This window comes from Pituophis catenifer, unplaced genomic scaffold (assembly GCF_029215685.1).
Source record: "Pituophis catenifer annectens isolate HBS135680 unplaced genomic scaffold, rPitCat1.0.hap2 SCAF_13, whole genome shotgun sequence".
In the NCBI taxonomy this organism is placed as follows: Eukaryota; Metazoa; Chordata; class Lepidosauria; order Squamata; family Colubridae; genus Pituophis; species Pituophis catenifer.
The window spans coordinates 26035988-26050923 of record NW_027256893.1 but is presented as its reverse complement, the minus strand read 5'-3'; the positions used below and the strand labels follow the sequence as shown (position 1 = coordinate 26050923).

The window sequence follows — 14936 nt, the reverse complement described above, 5'->3', positions numbered from 1 at the left end:
AAGTCAAATATCTTGCATTAAACAATTACTTGACGGTTGATGGACCGGGAACTGGTTTTTGATTTTGTTTTTTTACTGTATCAACTAATTGTGAGAAGTGAAATGCAGAATGGTGTAAACAGAACAATAAAAACAAACTCTTTATGGGCTAGGCTGCTGCAGGCTGTAATATAATGAAAGCAATTTCTGAATGCAGCATTACCTGGTGCTATCAGAATGGAATAAATACTGAGTAGCTTTTTTTATGGGAAGAATCAAGGAAGCTGTAGTGGCTCCCTTCTGTTAGCTTACCAACACTGAAATGTACTGGCTAGTAAGAGGTGGAGAATGAAATTGGAACATCTAATCACTGGTATCCTAACTTTTACATTCAGTGGAATTAAGATGGTGTTGGGACTGAACTCAAGTTGATGGTCAAGCAGGAGCTGGGTTGACGGTCCCTACAACCCTCTCAATATAGCTGCAAAGACAACACAAAGCCCATCACTGATAGATTTAAATCTCAAGAATCACATCAGAATCTGATGAACAAAGAAATGACCCAATGTGAGCTAGTGGCCACAATGAGGCGGCTACTATCAAAATAAAATTGCAGACTTCATTTATTCATGGCTGGAGAAAAAAAAGTGGCCCAGGCTTGTTGAAATCTAGAAATGACTTCCCCTGTCCTCCATGCTTCTTGTGCAAGCTGCTGTGTCACACTGAAGTCCCCTCACTAGAATCTGACAATGGATCCTTCTTCTTGTCTTCAGGCTTCATGGCGGGAAACAGAAGCACTTCCTGCAAGAAAAGGGGATTTCTGGTCATTCAATAGAGCTTCTTTTCCAAGGAAAGATCTCATCAGAAATCTCCAGAGCCACATTAGCATTATTTCCATCTAAGCTCTTTTAAGAAAGGTTTACGGAGATTCTCAGTCATGGTTGTCCCATTTTCAAGAGGAAACTGGACCTTGTTTTTCTTTGAAGATGTTTCGTTTCTCAGCTCTGAAGAATTTCCTCCATTCCCCACCATCCAGTCAGAGCTGAAGAAACAAAATGTCTTCAAAGAAAAACAAAGTCCAGTTGCCTCTTGAAAAAGCACCTTTGGGACAACCATGACCTGGATGACTGAGAATCTCCATAGATATTTAGCTATGCACTTTGGGATGAACACCCTTTGAATGGTACAGGAGTATGAACGGATTTCCAGAAAAATTACAGGAACCATTTGCACTTAGACAACACAGACTCATCCCCAACAACCTACACCTATGTTCAATAGTGAAGGGACACAGGGCAGAAACATCCTACAAAAAGCACAGCTCCCAAACATAGTCCCTTCAGCAGTTCCAAGAAGGCTCCACACTCATTTGTACTACTCAGGTGACGGACAAACCCCCAAGTGGGCTCAACGACACTCTAAAAGAATGCAAATGACCAGCTGTCTGCAAGGAATATAAATCCTTCCATTCTCAACCCAGTCAGAGCTGAAGAAACCTCTTGGATGAGAAGCAAAACATCTTAAAAAAAATTTTTTAAAGAAATGTTACATTTTCCATTAAAGTCAAATATTTTCACATTCCCAAGTATGTTTTCAGCTCAAAAATTCTCACAAGCGCGTGCATTAAAGCACAAGAATGATTCCTCTCCCTTTTGAATGAATGCAGTAGCAAATCTGATGATGATGACACACAGCTATACATCTCCACCCCAGACCACCCCAATGATGCCCTTGCTGTGATGTCCCGTTGCCTGGAGGCCGTGCGGATCTGGATGGGGAGAAACAAGCTCAGACTCAACCCCTCCAAGACCGAGTGGCTGTGGCTTCCAGCGTCCCGGTATAGTCAGCTGGTACCATCACTGACAATAGGGGATGAGATCTTGCTCCCCACAGAGAGGGCCCGCAACTTGGGTGTCCTCCTGGATTCACGGTTATCTTTGGAAGATCATTTGACGGCCGTGGCCAGGGGTGCCTTTTATCAGGTTTGCCTGATCCACCAGTTGCGTCCCTTTCTGGATTGGGACGCCTTGCGCACGGTCACTCATGCCCTAGTTACCTCCCGTATGGACTACTGTAATGCTCTCTACATGGGGCTCCCCTTGAAAAGCACCCGGAGGCTCCAACTGGCCCAGAACGTAGCCGCGCGGGTGACTATGGGCGCAGCTCGTTACGCCCATGTAACACCTCTCCTACACAAGCTGCACTGGCTCCCGGTGGTCTTCCGGGTGCGATTCAAGGTGTTAGTTATCACCTTTAAAGCGCTCCATGGCTTAGGACCTGGGTACCTACGAGACCGTCTTTTGCCACCAATAGCCTCCCACCGACCAGTTCGTTCTCACAGGGAGGGACTACTCGGTACCGTCAGTCAAATTATGTCGACTGGCGACTCCCAGGGGGAGGGCCTTCTCTGTGGGGGAGAGAATGAACTGCCCCCGGAGATACGGAATATCCCTGATCTTCGTGCTTTCCGCCATGCCCTCAAGACCCTGATGTTCCAACAGGCGGGGCTAAACATACAAACATGTGAATGATTTTTTAAATGTTATCTAATTCTGGGTTTTATTTAATTGACCAAACTAAGTAATAATTTTAATTAGCAATTTTATGATGTTTGTGTGTCTATATTTTTCTTGACTGTACACCGCCTTGAGTCCTACGGGAGAAAGGCGGTATAGAAATTAATTAATTAATTAATTAATTAAATAAATAAATAAATAAATAAATAAATAAATAAATAAATCTAAAATGGCTGCCTTAGAATGTAGGAAGCAGCCCATCCTCCACCCAGGCAGGCCATGAATAGACAGAAAGCAGCCATCTATGGAGTGCTTACCTTAATATTGTTTGAATCAGTCAGGAACATGGTAAGACGGTCAATGCCCATGCCCCAACCAGCTGTGGGGGGCAATCCATACTCCAGAGCCATGCAGAAGTTCTCATCGATAAACATTGCCTCATCATCACCAGCAGCTTTTGCCTGGTTGGAAATTAACAGGAAGACAAGAATCATCTGCAGAGCCAGTCAGAGCAACTGGGGCTTGAGGGGAGGGAGTCAGGATTATATAACAATTATTATTTATTTATTTTATTTATTTTATTTTATTTTTATACCGCCCTTCTCCTGCGGGACTCAGGGCGGTGTACAGCCGAGATAAAACATAGCATATAAAATTTAAAAACAGTTTAAAAAACAATTAAATAATTTCAGCCCAATAATTTAAAACAACCCAATTAAAACCGAATTCAATTAAAACTGAGAGGATGGGATCAAGCCAGCCCGGCTAGATGGAATAAGTGTGTTTTCAGGGCCTGACGAAAAGTCCGGAGATCTGATATTGTGCGTATCTCAGGGGGTAGGTCATTCCAGAGGGCAGGTGCTGCCATAGAGAAGGCTCTCCCCCTGGGGGTCGCCAGCTGGCACTCTCTGGCCGACAGCACCCTGAGGAGGCCCTCTCTGTGCAAGCGAACCAGTCAGTGGGAGGCTATTGGCGGCAGAAGGCGGTCTCGCAGATACCCTGGCCCTAAGCCATGGAGCGCTTTAAAGGTGGTCATCAACACCTTGAAGCGCACCCGGAAGACCACAGGAAGCCAGTGCAGCTCGCGCAGGAGAGGAGCCCCGTCGGTCCCATAATCCCCCGCGCGGCTGCATTCTGAACTAACTGCAGCCTCCGGGTGCACCCCAAGGGGAGCCCCATGTAGAGAGCATTGCAGTAGTCCAGGCGGGAAGTGACGAGTGCTTGAGTGACCGTGCGTAGGGAGTCCCGATCCAGAAAGGGGCGCAACTGGCGTATCAGGCAAACCTGATAAAAAGCCCCCCTGGCCACGGCCGTCATATGCTCTTCTAAAGACAGCCGTGCATCCAGGAGGACGCCTAAGTTGCGAGCCCTCTCCGTGGGGGCCAGTGATTCGCCCCCAATAGCCAGCAATGGCACCAGCTGGCTATATCGGGATGCCGGAAGCCACAGCCACTCAGTCTTGGAAGGGTTGAGTCGGAGCCTGTTTCTCCCCATCCAGGCCCGCACGGCCTCCAGGCACTGGGACATCACTTAAAGGGCATCAGTGGGGTGGCCTGGGATGGAGATGTACAGCTGAGTGTCATCAGCATACTGATGGAACTCCACCCCAAGGCCACGGATGATCTCACCCAGTGGCTTTACATAAATGTTGAACAGAAGGGGCGAGAGGACCGACCTTTGTGGCACCCCACAAGCAAGGCGCCTCGGGGTCAACCGCTGCCCCCATCAACACATATTGCGACCGGTCAGAGAGGTAGGAGGAGAACCACCGCAGAACGGTGCCCCCCACCCTCAGCCCCTTCAACCGGTGCAACATGATACCATGGTCGATGGTATCAAAAGCCGCTGAGAGATCTAACAGGACCAGGATAGAGGAACAACCCCTATCCCGAGCCCTCCAGAGATCATCCACCAATGCAACCAATGCCGTTTCCGTGCTGTGCCCAGGCCGGAAGCCGGACTGGAGTGGGTCTAGATAGACAGCTTCATCCAGGTACTGGGGAAGCTGCCGCACCACCACACTCTCAACAACCTTCACAACGAAGCGAATGTTGGAGACTGGACGATAGTTAGCCAAAACAGCCGGATCCAGAGGGCTTCTTGAGGAGGGGCCTCACCACCGCTTCTTTCAAAGCGGCTGGCAGGATACCCTCGCTCAGAGAAGCGTTAACAATCCCCTGGAGCCAGCCTCATGTAACCTCCCAGGAAGCCAGTACCAACCAGGAGGGACACGGGTCCAATAAACATGTGGTCGCATTCAGCCTTCCCAGGATCCTGTCCACGTCCTCGGGAGCCACAGGATCAAACTCCTCCCAGATAACACTCTCAAGACCTGCCTCAGTCATCCCATCCGGACTTACCCAGTCAGAGGCCAGGCCTTCCCGAATCTGAGCGATCTTATCATACAGATACTGCACAAAATCCTCAGCTCGACCCTGCAAGGGATCATCCCGCACTTCCAGATGGAGGAGGGAGCAGGTCACCCTAAACAGGGCGGCTGGGCGATTATCTGATGACGCGAAAAGAGCGGCAAAATAGCTAGATTTCGCCGCTTTTATCACCACTAGGTAGGTCTTAATATGAGACCTCACCAGTATTCGGTCGGATTCGGAGTGGCTGGTCCTCCAACTACTCTCCAGGTGTCTTTTCCAGCGCTTCATCTCCCTCAGCTCCTCGGAGAACCAAGGAGCTAGGTGAGTTCGGTGCCGGGTCAGAGGCCGCAAAGGCACGACGCAGTCCAAAGCCCCGGCGGCCGCACTATCCCAGGCGGCCACCAGGTCTTCAGCTGAGTCATGAGCCAGAGTCTCAGGAAATGGCCCAAGCACCATCTGGAACCTATCAGGATCCATCAGGCGCCTGGGGTGGAACCACCTGGTCGGTCCCGCCTCCCTGCAGCGGGGTGCAGCGGTTAGAAAGTCCAGTCGAAGGAGCGAGTGGTCAGACCATGACAAGGGTTCGATGACTATATCCCCTGTATCAAGGCCACTCGACCACTGACCAGAGACAAAAGTGTGTCCACCTGTGTGAGTAGGGTCATGAATTAACTGAGTAAGGTCCATGGCCGTCATGGAAGCCATGAACTCTCGAGCCACCTCAGATAATTATATGTTGTTATATAACCGCTAAAACAAAAACATTTTCCATTTCTACTTCTAACAATTGGATTCTAACTTGATACTTCTAAATAAAAAGCACTGACCCTCAAACCAATCTGTCTCCAACTGTCTCTTTCATCCTGGGTTCTGCCTGGATTTGCAGCACTTTCTAACAGGAGATGGAACCAATGGCCAGGAAAGTCTTTGCACAATGAGACCTTAGAACACCAGTTGCCTCCTTTCTTCGATCAGGCAGCATTATCTATATTCACTCATGCTGCCATTTCACAGATGGACTAATCCTGTAACCATGCTCATTGGCCCTCCCTCCCCGTTCTGTGGAAACGTTTGCCCTCATATATCTGAACCGGGGGTGAAATCTAAAATTTGTTACTACCGGTTCTGTGGGCGTGGCTTGGTGATGGTGGTGGGTAATGTGACTGGGTGGGCATGGCCAACTTTTTTTTTTTTTTTTTACTTTTAGAAGCATTTTTTCTATCTTAAGAGGTTGCAGAAAAAAATGCTTTTAGAAGCCTCTGTCGATCAGGCAATTCAGCTGGGATCGCCAGAGACTTTTAAAGGCATTTTTTTTCTACAACCTCTTTGGCCGAAGAGGTTGTAGAAAAAATGCTTTTAAAAGCCTCTGATGATCCCAGCTGAGCCACACGATCATCAGAGGCTTTTTTATTTTACTTTTAAAAGCATTTTTTCGGCCAAACAGGTTGTAGAAAAAATGCTTTTAAAAGTAAAAAAAACAGCCTCTGATGATCGCGCGGCTCAGCTGGGCATGGGTGGGGGCAGGGATTTTTGCTACGAACCACCCGCCATCGCTACCGGATCAGACGATCCAGTCCGAAACGGGAGCATTTCACCCCTGATCTGAACTGCGTCCTCCCTGGTGGACTTTTGTAAGGCTGCAAAACTTTGGGACGGTCCCTGATAGAAAGTGCATTTAGTATAGACTGTTTTTCTCCTCAGTTTTCTTGCAAACAACTCAGAGCCAGTTTGGAAGGGAGATGTACTAGTCTTAAAAACAAATAAAATTCCCACTCCTAGAAATTTCTCTACCTATAATACTGGCCCAACCACAGATCAGTTTCACAAACTAGTAAGTTTCATCTCAATACCAGGGGTTTCCACAATTTAACAAAGATGAAGTTCTCAGCGTTTTCTTCCCCCATTACATATAGTCCTCAACTTACGACTAGTTAGACTAGTTACTTAGTGATCATTTGAAGTTATAACAAATTCTCACAAAGATACTTACAACCCAGTTCTGGCAGGTCCAGTCCAGGCCTATACCCTCACTCACCTTAGCCTGATCTTCAAAAAGCTGCCGTTGCCGAAATGGATCATTCAGTTCTGTGTAGGCATTGCAGATTTCCTTTTTCATCACAAAGAGCTCAAACCGTTCAGTCAATCCTGGTCGAAAACGGTGCCTGAATAAACACCAGAGGAGAAGATTGAAGACCACACAGAGAAAAGTAATTCTTCTGCAATCAGGTGATACCAGATCAGTTGATCTGCATTATTCACTGTAGAAATCAGAGTCCAGTCATTTGCTCTGTGCAAATATGTCTCTCTCCTTCGCAGCATTTATTGCTTTTTATACAGTTTTTTACAAGCAGAAAAGGCAAACCAGCAACAGTGTTTTAATTGGTAGATACTATTCGCCCCTCTTAAGATGCCACCCTCCTGCATCCTCCTGCTGGTGAAGGCAAGGTGAGATAATGCAGATCAGAGCCAGAATGAGATCATACAAGCAGGCAAGATACATAGCATCTGAGGCAAGGCAGTGTGCTGCACTCAGCCTGACACCATGACCTTTTTACTTCTACAATTCAATTTATTTCATGAGATGAGACAAGAGATTTGAACATCTGCTTACATCTTTAGCCCTAGAATCAGCTGGCTTTTTTTGCATATCATATCAGAGGCTAGAAACATCCCATAAGACAAAACATTTCTACCCTCTGCAATTGTACCAAAGGATTCCAAATGTGTCAAAAAGTCTATTTTATATAAAGTGTGGGAGGGGTGGATTATATGCATGCACATCCATACTTACATAACCACAGCATTTTTGCTTACCATTTGGCTAGAGGACTCATGATCTGTGGGTGATCACAAATGAATGTGGGATTGATACAGGTGACTTCTAAATATTCTCCAACCAGCTGAAAAATGAGGAATGGGAAAAGGCAAAACAGCTTCAGATAACTGGGAATAATCCCTCACTGTCAAAAACTGTATAACATAGTTAAGTTCTTTTCAGGTTCACATAGCTGAAGACCACTGAACACATGGAGTATCTTTTTTCTTAGACTATCGTGATATGAAGCACATTATTTATAATCCTCTTGGTTTACAATTTAAACTGGGTATTTGATTGTTATTGCAGAATAAGTATTCCTATAAATACAGCAGATGATACAATAACAATAACAATAGATGTTTGTTTTAGTTGTGAATCATTCATTAATATAAACATTTTTTCTTTTTGTTGGCAAGATCTTTGTAAGCCGTAATGAGATTACAGTACATTAATGACAGCCAATAGTTAAGGGCACCAGGCTAGAAAATAGGAGATTGTGAGTTCAAGTCCTGTGTTAGCCACGAAAGCCAGCTGGCTGACTTCGGGCCAGTCACTTTCTCTCAACCCAACCCACCTCATAAAGTTGTTGTTGTGGGGAAAATAGGAGGAGGAACCTGTGTTGGATATGTTCGCCGCCATGTTATTTGTAAAAATAATAAGAGCAGGGTACAAATAAATATATACATAACTCAATAAGTTATTAAACAAGTAAACAAGCCTTTAAAAAGGACCCATTCCTCTGTCATTGCTAAAATGTCATCTATCCCAAGGAAAGTTTATTTGACCAATTCTCAGAGGGCGGTAAGAGACGTAACACTTTGAATTAGCATCTCTGTTAAAAAAAAATTTGGGAAATCCAACTCAGTGGGATCCCATCTGAGATCAATTTCAAATAAGAATCAGGAGAAAGAGCTTACCTTATCTAGGAGCCTGGCTGTTGTCCGAGGGGATGGGCATTCAATACCTCGCTCTTCACAGATAGCATCAAAAAATGAACGAGACTCTGCATGCATAATGTGAAATCAGACATAACACTACTGCACGAGTCCCTCCTCTAGCTTGGGCTGTAATTACTCATGCTTTCCCCATCCCTAGAAACAGTAGGAGTAAACCAAAAGACCCCCATAGTGCCCACTGTAACACTGTCCAGTCAAATCTAAACCAAACAATTAATCTGTCTTGGAAGAAAACTTAGAATGCAGGCCCATGCTTCCCGTCTGTAATGAGGATCTCTTTAAATTAAAGAGGGAGATAAAATGTCTTCCACTCTCACCTTCCGTCTCAAATTGATCTGCCGCAGGCAATCTCACTCCCAGTGCTTTCTCCAATTCATCCACCATATTGATTTTTTTGAATGGTGGTGTAAAATCTATTTCACAAGCCTGGCCTTCTGGGCCTTCAGGATGGTAAGTTACCTTGTATCCACCACTGATATGCTTCACCATTCCTACAAGAGAAGACCATTGTTTAAACTGGCTAGTTTAACTTTTCCAAATGGATTTTTGAATGACCTCCTGAGCATTTTTAAAATAAGAACACTTGTCACCAACCTGAAATCATTTGTTCTGTGATCTCCATCAGATCATGGTAATCCGCATACGCCATATAAAATTCACAAGTAGTGAATTCTGGGTTGTGGGTTAAATCAATTCCTTCATTCCGGAACTGACGCCCAATTTCATAGACCCTGTCCATTCCACCAACCACCAGCATCTGAAATATAGCAGTTAACAAGCCTTTTCAGTATGAGAAGACAAATCCACATGATCACAAATTGCTTCCAGGAGCAACACGGACCTTCTTTAATAAGCATCTGAAAGAATCTGCTCCCCATCCTTCATTTCAGACACCAGCCATAATCACTGATTTTGTACCATAGAAATTAATAGTAGTGAACCAACCTCTATCTGTGGAAGCTAAGGGAAAACAGAAACTAGAATTTTTTAAAAGGCGGAGAAAAAATATTGGGTCTACTTAGCAGAGCTTGAATTCTGCCATGCATAAACTCACAAATAGTATAACATTTGTTCCAACCACATGTTGCTATGGGTAGGATCCACAAAACCATGGATGATTTCATTGCCGGATACTGTTTTTAAGATTTTCAGCAGTTTTTGCCCTAATCCTTTTGAGTATGCTTTGACTCCCCTTCTTCTATGTCCTGTCTAAGCAAGTAAATTGGGATGACCTAGAACAGGCATTAATTGATATGTTACATCACCTTAAGTGCAGAAGTAACTGTTTGTGTGGATTTTAATGCTAGAATTGGCCCAGATTGCAAATACTGAAATTAAAGATAAATACTTTTTTTAAATAGAGGTGCTTTTTCCTCTAAGTCATGTGCAATGCAGTAAGATACAGAACACACACAGACTGGAACTACTTAAAAGACACTCTTCTTAATTACATTTTTATTATCCCAGTTTTTATTTTTATTACGAGCCGTTTCAGCCATCAATTTTATCCTCAAAATCTGCAAGGTAGGATTAGGAAAGAGCATGTAGTTCAAAGTAATCCTGTGATTTTCCAGACTGAAGTTAAATTCAACCCAGACTTTCCCATTTCTAACAATTTCCAAATCATTAAATCACACAATATCTTTTACTATCTTGTATTTAACCTAGTTATTTTCTATAGCTAAGTTTTGGTAAGGCTGTCCACATATTGAACCAGATTCCAAAGCATACAGAAATATACATATCTTCTGCATTACGGGCCTATGACACAAAGGGCATGTCACAAAAAAACACATAAGCATATCTGAGCCACTGCTTGCCTGATTTAAATATTTACCTTGTGGTAGAGCTCTGGTGCTATTCTTAGGTACAAGTTCATGTCCAACTCATTGTGGTGGGTGATGAAAGGCTTGGCCACTGCCCCACCTGGTATGATATTCATCATGGGTGTTTCAATCTAGTTGGGGAACAAAAAACCGACAGAATTCAAATTCCAGGCAAGCAGAGAAGCAGTGATAAAAAGTCTGCAATAAGAACATAATCTAACGAAGACTTTATTAATGATGAAAATGAGATGAGGCACTGAGGTAGTAGTGTATGCTGAGGTACATAAAATTAGTTCGAAATGATTAATTACTTTACTAAAAAAGATCTACCTTTAAATGATTAATTACTTAACTAAAAGGGTCTAACTTTAAATGATTAATTTACTAAAAAGAGCTAACATAGCATGACTGAAACACAAGCCTTAAGATTCTCTGCTTAAAGAACTGTCAAATTAGAATTGAGTGTGTATTTTTAACCACTGCTACTTTGCAATTCAGAACATTCAGTCTTGTATTTCTGCATGAATTCCATTTATGAAATTACAGATCAGCTCTGTCAGTTATTTATTTATTTATTTATTTATTTTTAAATTTATATACCGCCCTTCTCCCTGAGGACTCAGGGCGGTGTATAGCCAGAATTAAAAAACATAAAATACAAATATTAAAAAACAATTAAAATATATATAAATTTGGGCCAAAATTAAAAATATAAACCAATTAAAACATTTAAAATTTCTTCTTAAACCAGCCCAGCTTGCTGGAAAAAGTGGGTTTTAAGGGCACGGCGGAAGGCACTAAGGTCTTGGATTCTCCTTATCTCTGGGGGCAACTGATTCCAGAGGGTAGGTGCCCCCACAGAGGCCAGGTTTCCCATGTACATCACTTTAGCATTATAGAGAGTAATCTGTCTCCCAGCCCAGTGTGTTAAAGGAAAGCACCTGACCTCATGGCACTTTATCCAGGTACTCAACAGCCAGATCTAAGTATCAAGGGAAGTTATTCAGAGATATTCAAATATCCTAATATACTCTATCAGGAAGGCTATATGCTGTCTCTCGGGCACAGAGATTAACAATTTCCCATTGCTACTACTGATGTTTGCAGGGGGGAATTTAGTTCCAATATCAGCCATAGCTTCTTTTCTCTGCTTCTCTAAATTACCATTTTGCAGCTGCCATTGCCTCCACCTCTAATCTAAAAAGCTCTTTTCCTGGGCATGCAGCAAACACAGTATCTTCTGAACCAAGCAGTGGCACCATCCTCAACAAGCGGTGTTAGAGGACCTGGAAGATCACTTACCCAACCACAATCTCTTCTATAACATCTCTGGCCTCTTATAAGTATTTTTATTCTAACAATTTATATGTATTTGGTGTCTTTATTTAAAATTTAAGCTTAATAATGTAAGGTAAATTGCTATAAAAGATTGCTCTTTGAGATATCTGCAAGCAATTACTTACACAGAATTTTAACATATAAAAAGAAACACCCACCTCCAAGAAGCCCAATTCATCCAGGAAGTTTCGAAGGTATGTTATGATCTTTGCTCGAATTATGAATTTTTGCCTTACAAAATCATTAAGAATTAAATCCAGGTATCTCTGCCTAAATCTGGTTTCCTAAAAATAAATTAAAATGAAGATAATAAAATATCACAAGGAGGCACTCTTGGAGGCTATCAAGCGAGTTGCCAAGAAAGCAGCAGCATGTCTGATACCTTGTCTTTGAGCCCAAAATGAAGATGAGGGAGCATATGTAGGCATGGTGACAGCAGAACAATTTCATAAGGAATAATACTCAGTTCCCCTTTCTTGGTCTTTCCAGGATTCCCCTGGAGCCCAATGATATCTCCACGGCGAAGCTTGTTGTTAATGCATATATATTCTTCTTCAGATTTGTAGTTTCTAAAAGAATTTTTAAAATTCAGTAAACAACATTTCTAGCTAAATCTTTTCAGCTTTATCAATGAAGTATTCACAATCCATTCTATTCTATACTGCAGGGTGGAAACTTCTATAAAGATTATTCTTTCCCCAAATTGATTCTCCAATAGTGAAAAAATATTTACATACCAAGCCTAGCAAAGAAATTGAAATTGGAATTTCAATCTCAGACTTAGTTATAAGATCTGAATTTTGTTCTATAAATTTACCTGCTAAAATACAACTATTTTAATGAGGCACTATGTGCTGATTGCCATGCTGACACATGCTGGATCAAGCCAAGTGATCATCTAGTGCAGCATTCTATATCACACAATCGGATGGATTTGGAAAACTCACACTTGGACAGCAGTACAATATCCCTCTTCTAGAACTGCTTTGCAACAATTGACATTTAAGATATACTGCATGGGATTCCAGAGGCAGCAGTCATTAAGGTAAGTAACAACCAGGTAGACAACTTTCTTGAGAAATATTAACAAGCCTCTCCTTCTGTAGTACCTTGGTATTTGTCTCCCCTGTGTCACAAGTATATTGAGTTGCCTGCTTAGTTTAATAAAACACACTGGAATGTAACTGAACATACAGCTACACTAAGATATTCTGAGTGTTAAAAAATGGAAATCAGCATAATATTCAAAATGCTAAGACCTCAAAACCTTATGAAAATGTTTTGAGCTTAGCTCTTAAAACAAGGGGGGTTGAACTCACAACCCTTCTTAAATTGTTAAAACAGCAAGCACAAACATCAGAATGTGTTCAAGAAGTATACATGATTAACTCTGCTTTAATCCTCTTCTGGAAAGAAAGTATGTATTTGGGACACCATTACTGTGCAATTTTGGACCACTTATTAGACCATGGTTTTATTTTCATATTCTTTTTACCTTTCCTCAAAAATTTTGGGGAGAGGGAGGCGTTTAAGGCACTGTTGACTCCTGGCAACTTCCTGGACAAGTACCTTCAGTTTTCTTGGCAAAATTTTCAGAAGTGGCTTGCTACTGCCTTCTTCCTAGGACTGAGTGTGTGTAAATTCCCCAAGGTCACCCAGCTGGCTTTGTGCCAAATGTGAGAAAACAACTCAGTCTCCCAGCTTCTAACTTGGTGCCTTAACCTCTACAATGGCTCTCATTCTCAAATATACACACCACAGCAAAACTAAAATATATGATCAGGAAAAAAAGAAATGAATGCTTACCTGGAGTTTGCCATCACTTGTAATTTAACTCCCTCCCCACGAAGATCATAAAAGATCAACTTTCCTCCAGAGGCACGTTTTGCGTGGACCCGACCTCCAAAAACAGAACCAAAAAGAGTTGTCATATGATCACAAAAAAGCACACCATCATAGACAACGAGCAAGTCAGGAACAAGAGCAACAAAAACAGCAAACTATTCCCTGCATTCTTCATCAAAGGCCAATCTAGCAAGGTGAGCTAGAAAAGAAAAACATACCCTAATGGCTATGTCAATTATCACCACACTTTTTCCATTCCAAAAGAGCCTTAACAGAACATGACATCTCCTGGGTTTTCATCAGAAAATACACTAATGGGTTTTTTTCCCTTTTGTTACTACTTTGAAGCAGAATGTTATCTCAAATCTCAACTACAGCATCTTCTGGGGGGGAAAAGAAACAAGATCTGCACTGGAAACTGCTTTCTTCCCAGTATCCCAAGTGAGCCTTTACCTGCCACTCTCACCGTGACGTTGGTTAGGTGATCCCCTGCTTGCAGGAAGCTATACTTCTCTATAAAGTCTGTCAAGGAGAGATCCACGTGAAATTTATGCGGGTAGGGATCCTCGCAAGTACCCTTCAGGTGCTGAATGGCCTGACTACGGATCTTGTAGTATTGCTGTCAAGACAACGAGGGAAGGCTTCTGAACGACGAAAAGGCGCGAGGGGTGAAAAAAGATCTCGCAAGCAGAAGATCCCTCCCTCCCTGCCTCCCGGCGTCCCGAGCAACACCGGACTCGCTTCCAGCCGTTAGGAACAGCCACTGGGCCGGGGCCACGCGCGAGCCAGGCCGACCGCGCTGGACGCTCGGCTGTCCGGTTGCCGCCGGCCGCAGAGTCCCCGCCCGCTCACGTTGGGGTCAAGGTCCTCCTCCTCCTCGGCGCCTGCGGCGTCGGCCCGGCGCGACGAGACCTTCTCGCCCTGCTCCTGCTGCTTCGCCTCCTTTTCGGCCGCCTTCTTCTCGGCCTTCAGACGCCGCTTCAGTTCGCTGAGAGAAAAGCCGGGAACTTTAGTGGCCCCGCCCGGCCGCCGCCCCGCCGCCCCTTCTGCCGTTCAGCCACCCACCTCGGCTGTCTGCGGCCGTCGCTCAAGAGCCGCCGAGCCCAAGCCGGGCGGCTCCCCGAAAGCAGCCGCCCCAGGACCAGCATGGGCGGCCGGCGGAGCGACACTCACTTCTTGCTAAGGCGAGGCTCTGCCTCGCTCGTCGCGGAGAGGCTCGGCGCCGTCGCCATCTTTGCCGGCCGGAAGCGCGCGAAGGAGTTCCGCCCAGCGAGGAGAGGGCGGGC

The 14936-nt window shown here is 44.0% G+C and overlaps 1 protein-coding gene across 2 annotated transcripts; it reads right to left on the bottom strand.

Annotated features, from left to right (window-relative positions):
• Positions 1 to 584: 584 nt before the first annotated feature.
• On the bottom strand, positions 585 to 14894 carry KARS1 (lysyl-tRNA synthetase 1). 2 transcript variants are annotated; one of them, XM_070952834.1, is made up of 14 exons: positions 14824 to 14894; positions 14503 to 14638; positions 14104 to 14269; positions 13612 to 13705; positions 12188 to 12374; positions 11964 to 12089; positions 10479 to 10598; positions 9236 to 9398; positions 8959 to 9132; positions 8603 to 8688; positions 7682 to 7767; positions 6903 to 7029; positions 2813 to 2956; positions 585 to 780 (listed from the first exon to the last, which is right to left on the bottom strand). In XM_070952834.1, exons 1-14 carry the CDS (start codon positions 14880 to 14882, stop codon positions 697 to 699), a joined length of 1752 nt encoding a protein of 583 aa, XP_070808935.1. In that variant the 5' UTR covers positions 14883 to 14894; the 3' UTR covers positions 585 to 696. The 2 variants fall into 2 exon arrangements, with proteins under 2 accessions (XP_070808935.1, XP_070808934.1); XM_070952833.1 differs by lacking the exon at positions 14824 to 14894 and adding an exon at positions 14716 to 14815.
• Positions 14895 to 14936: the final 42 nt, after the last annotated feature.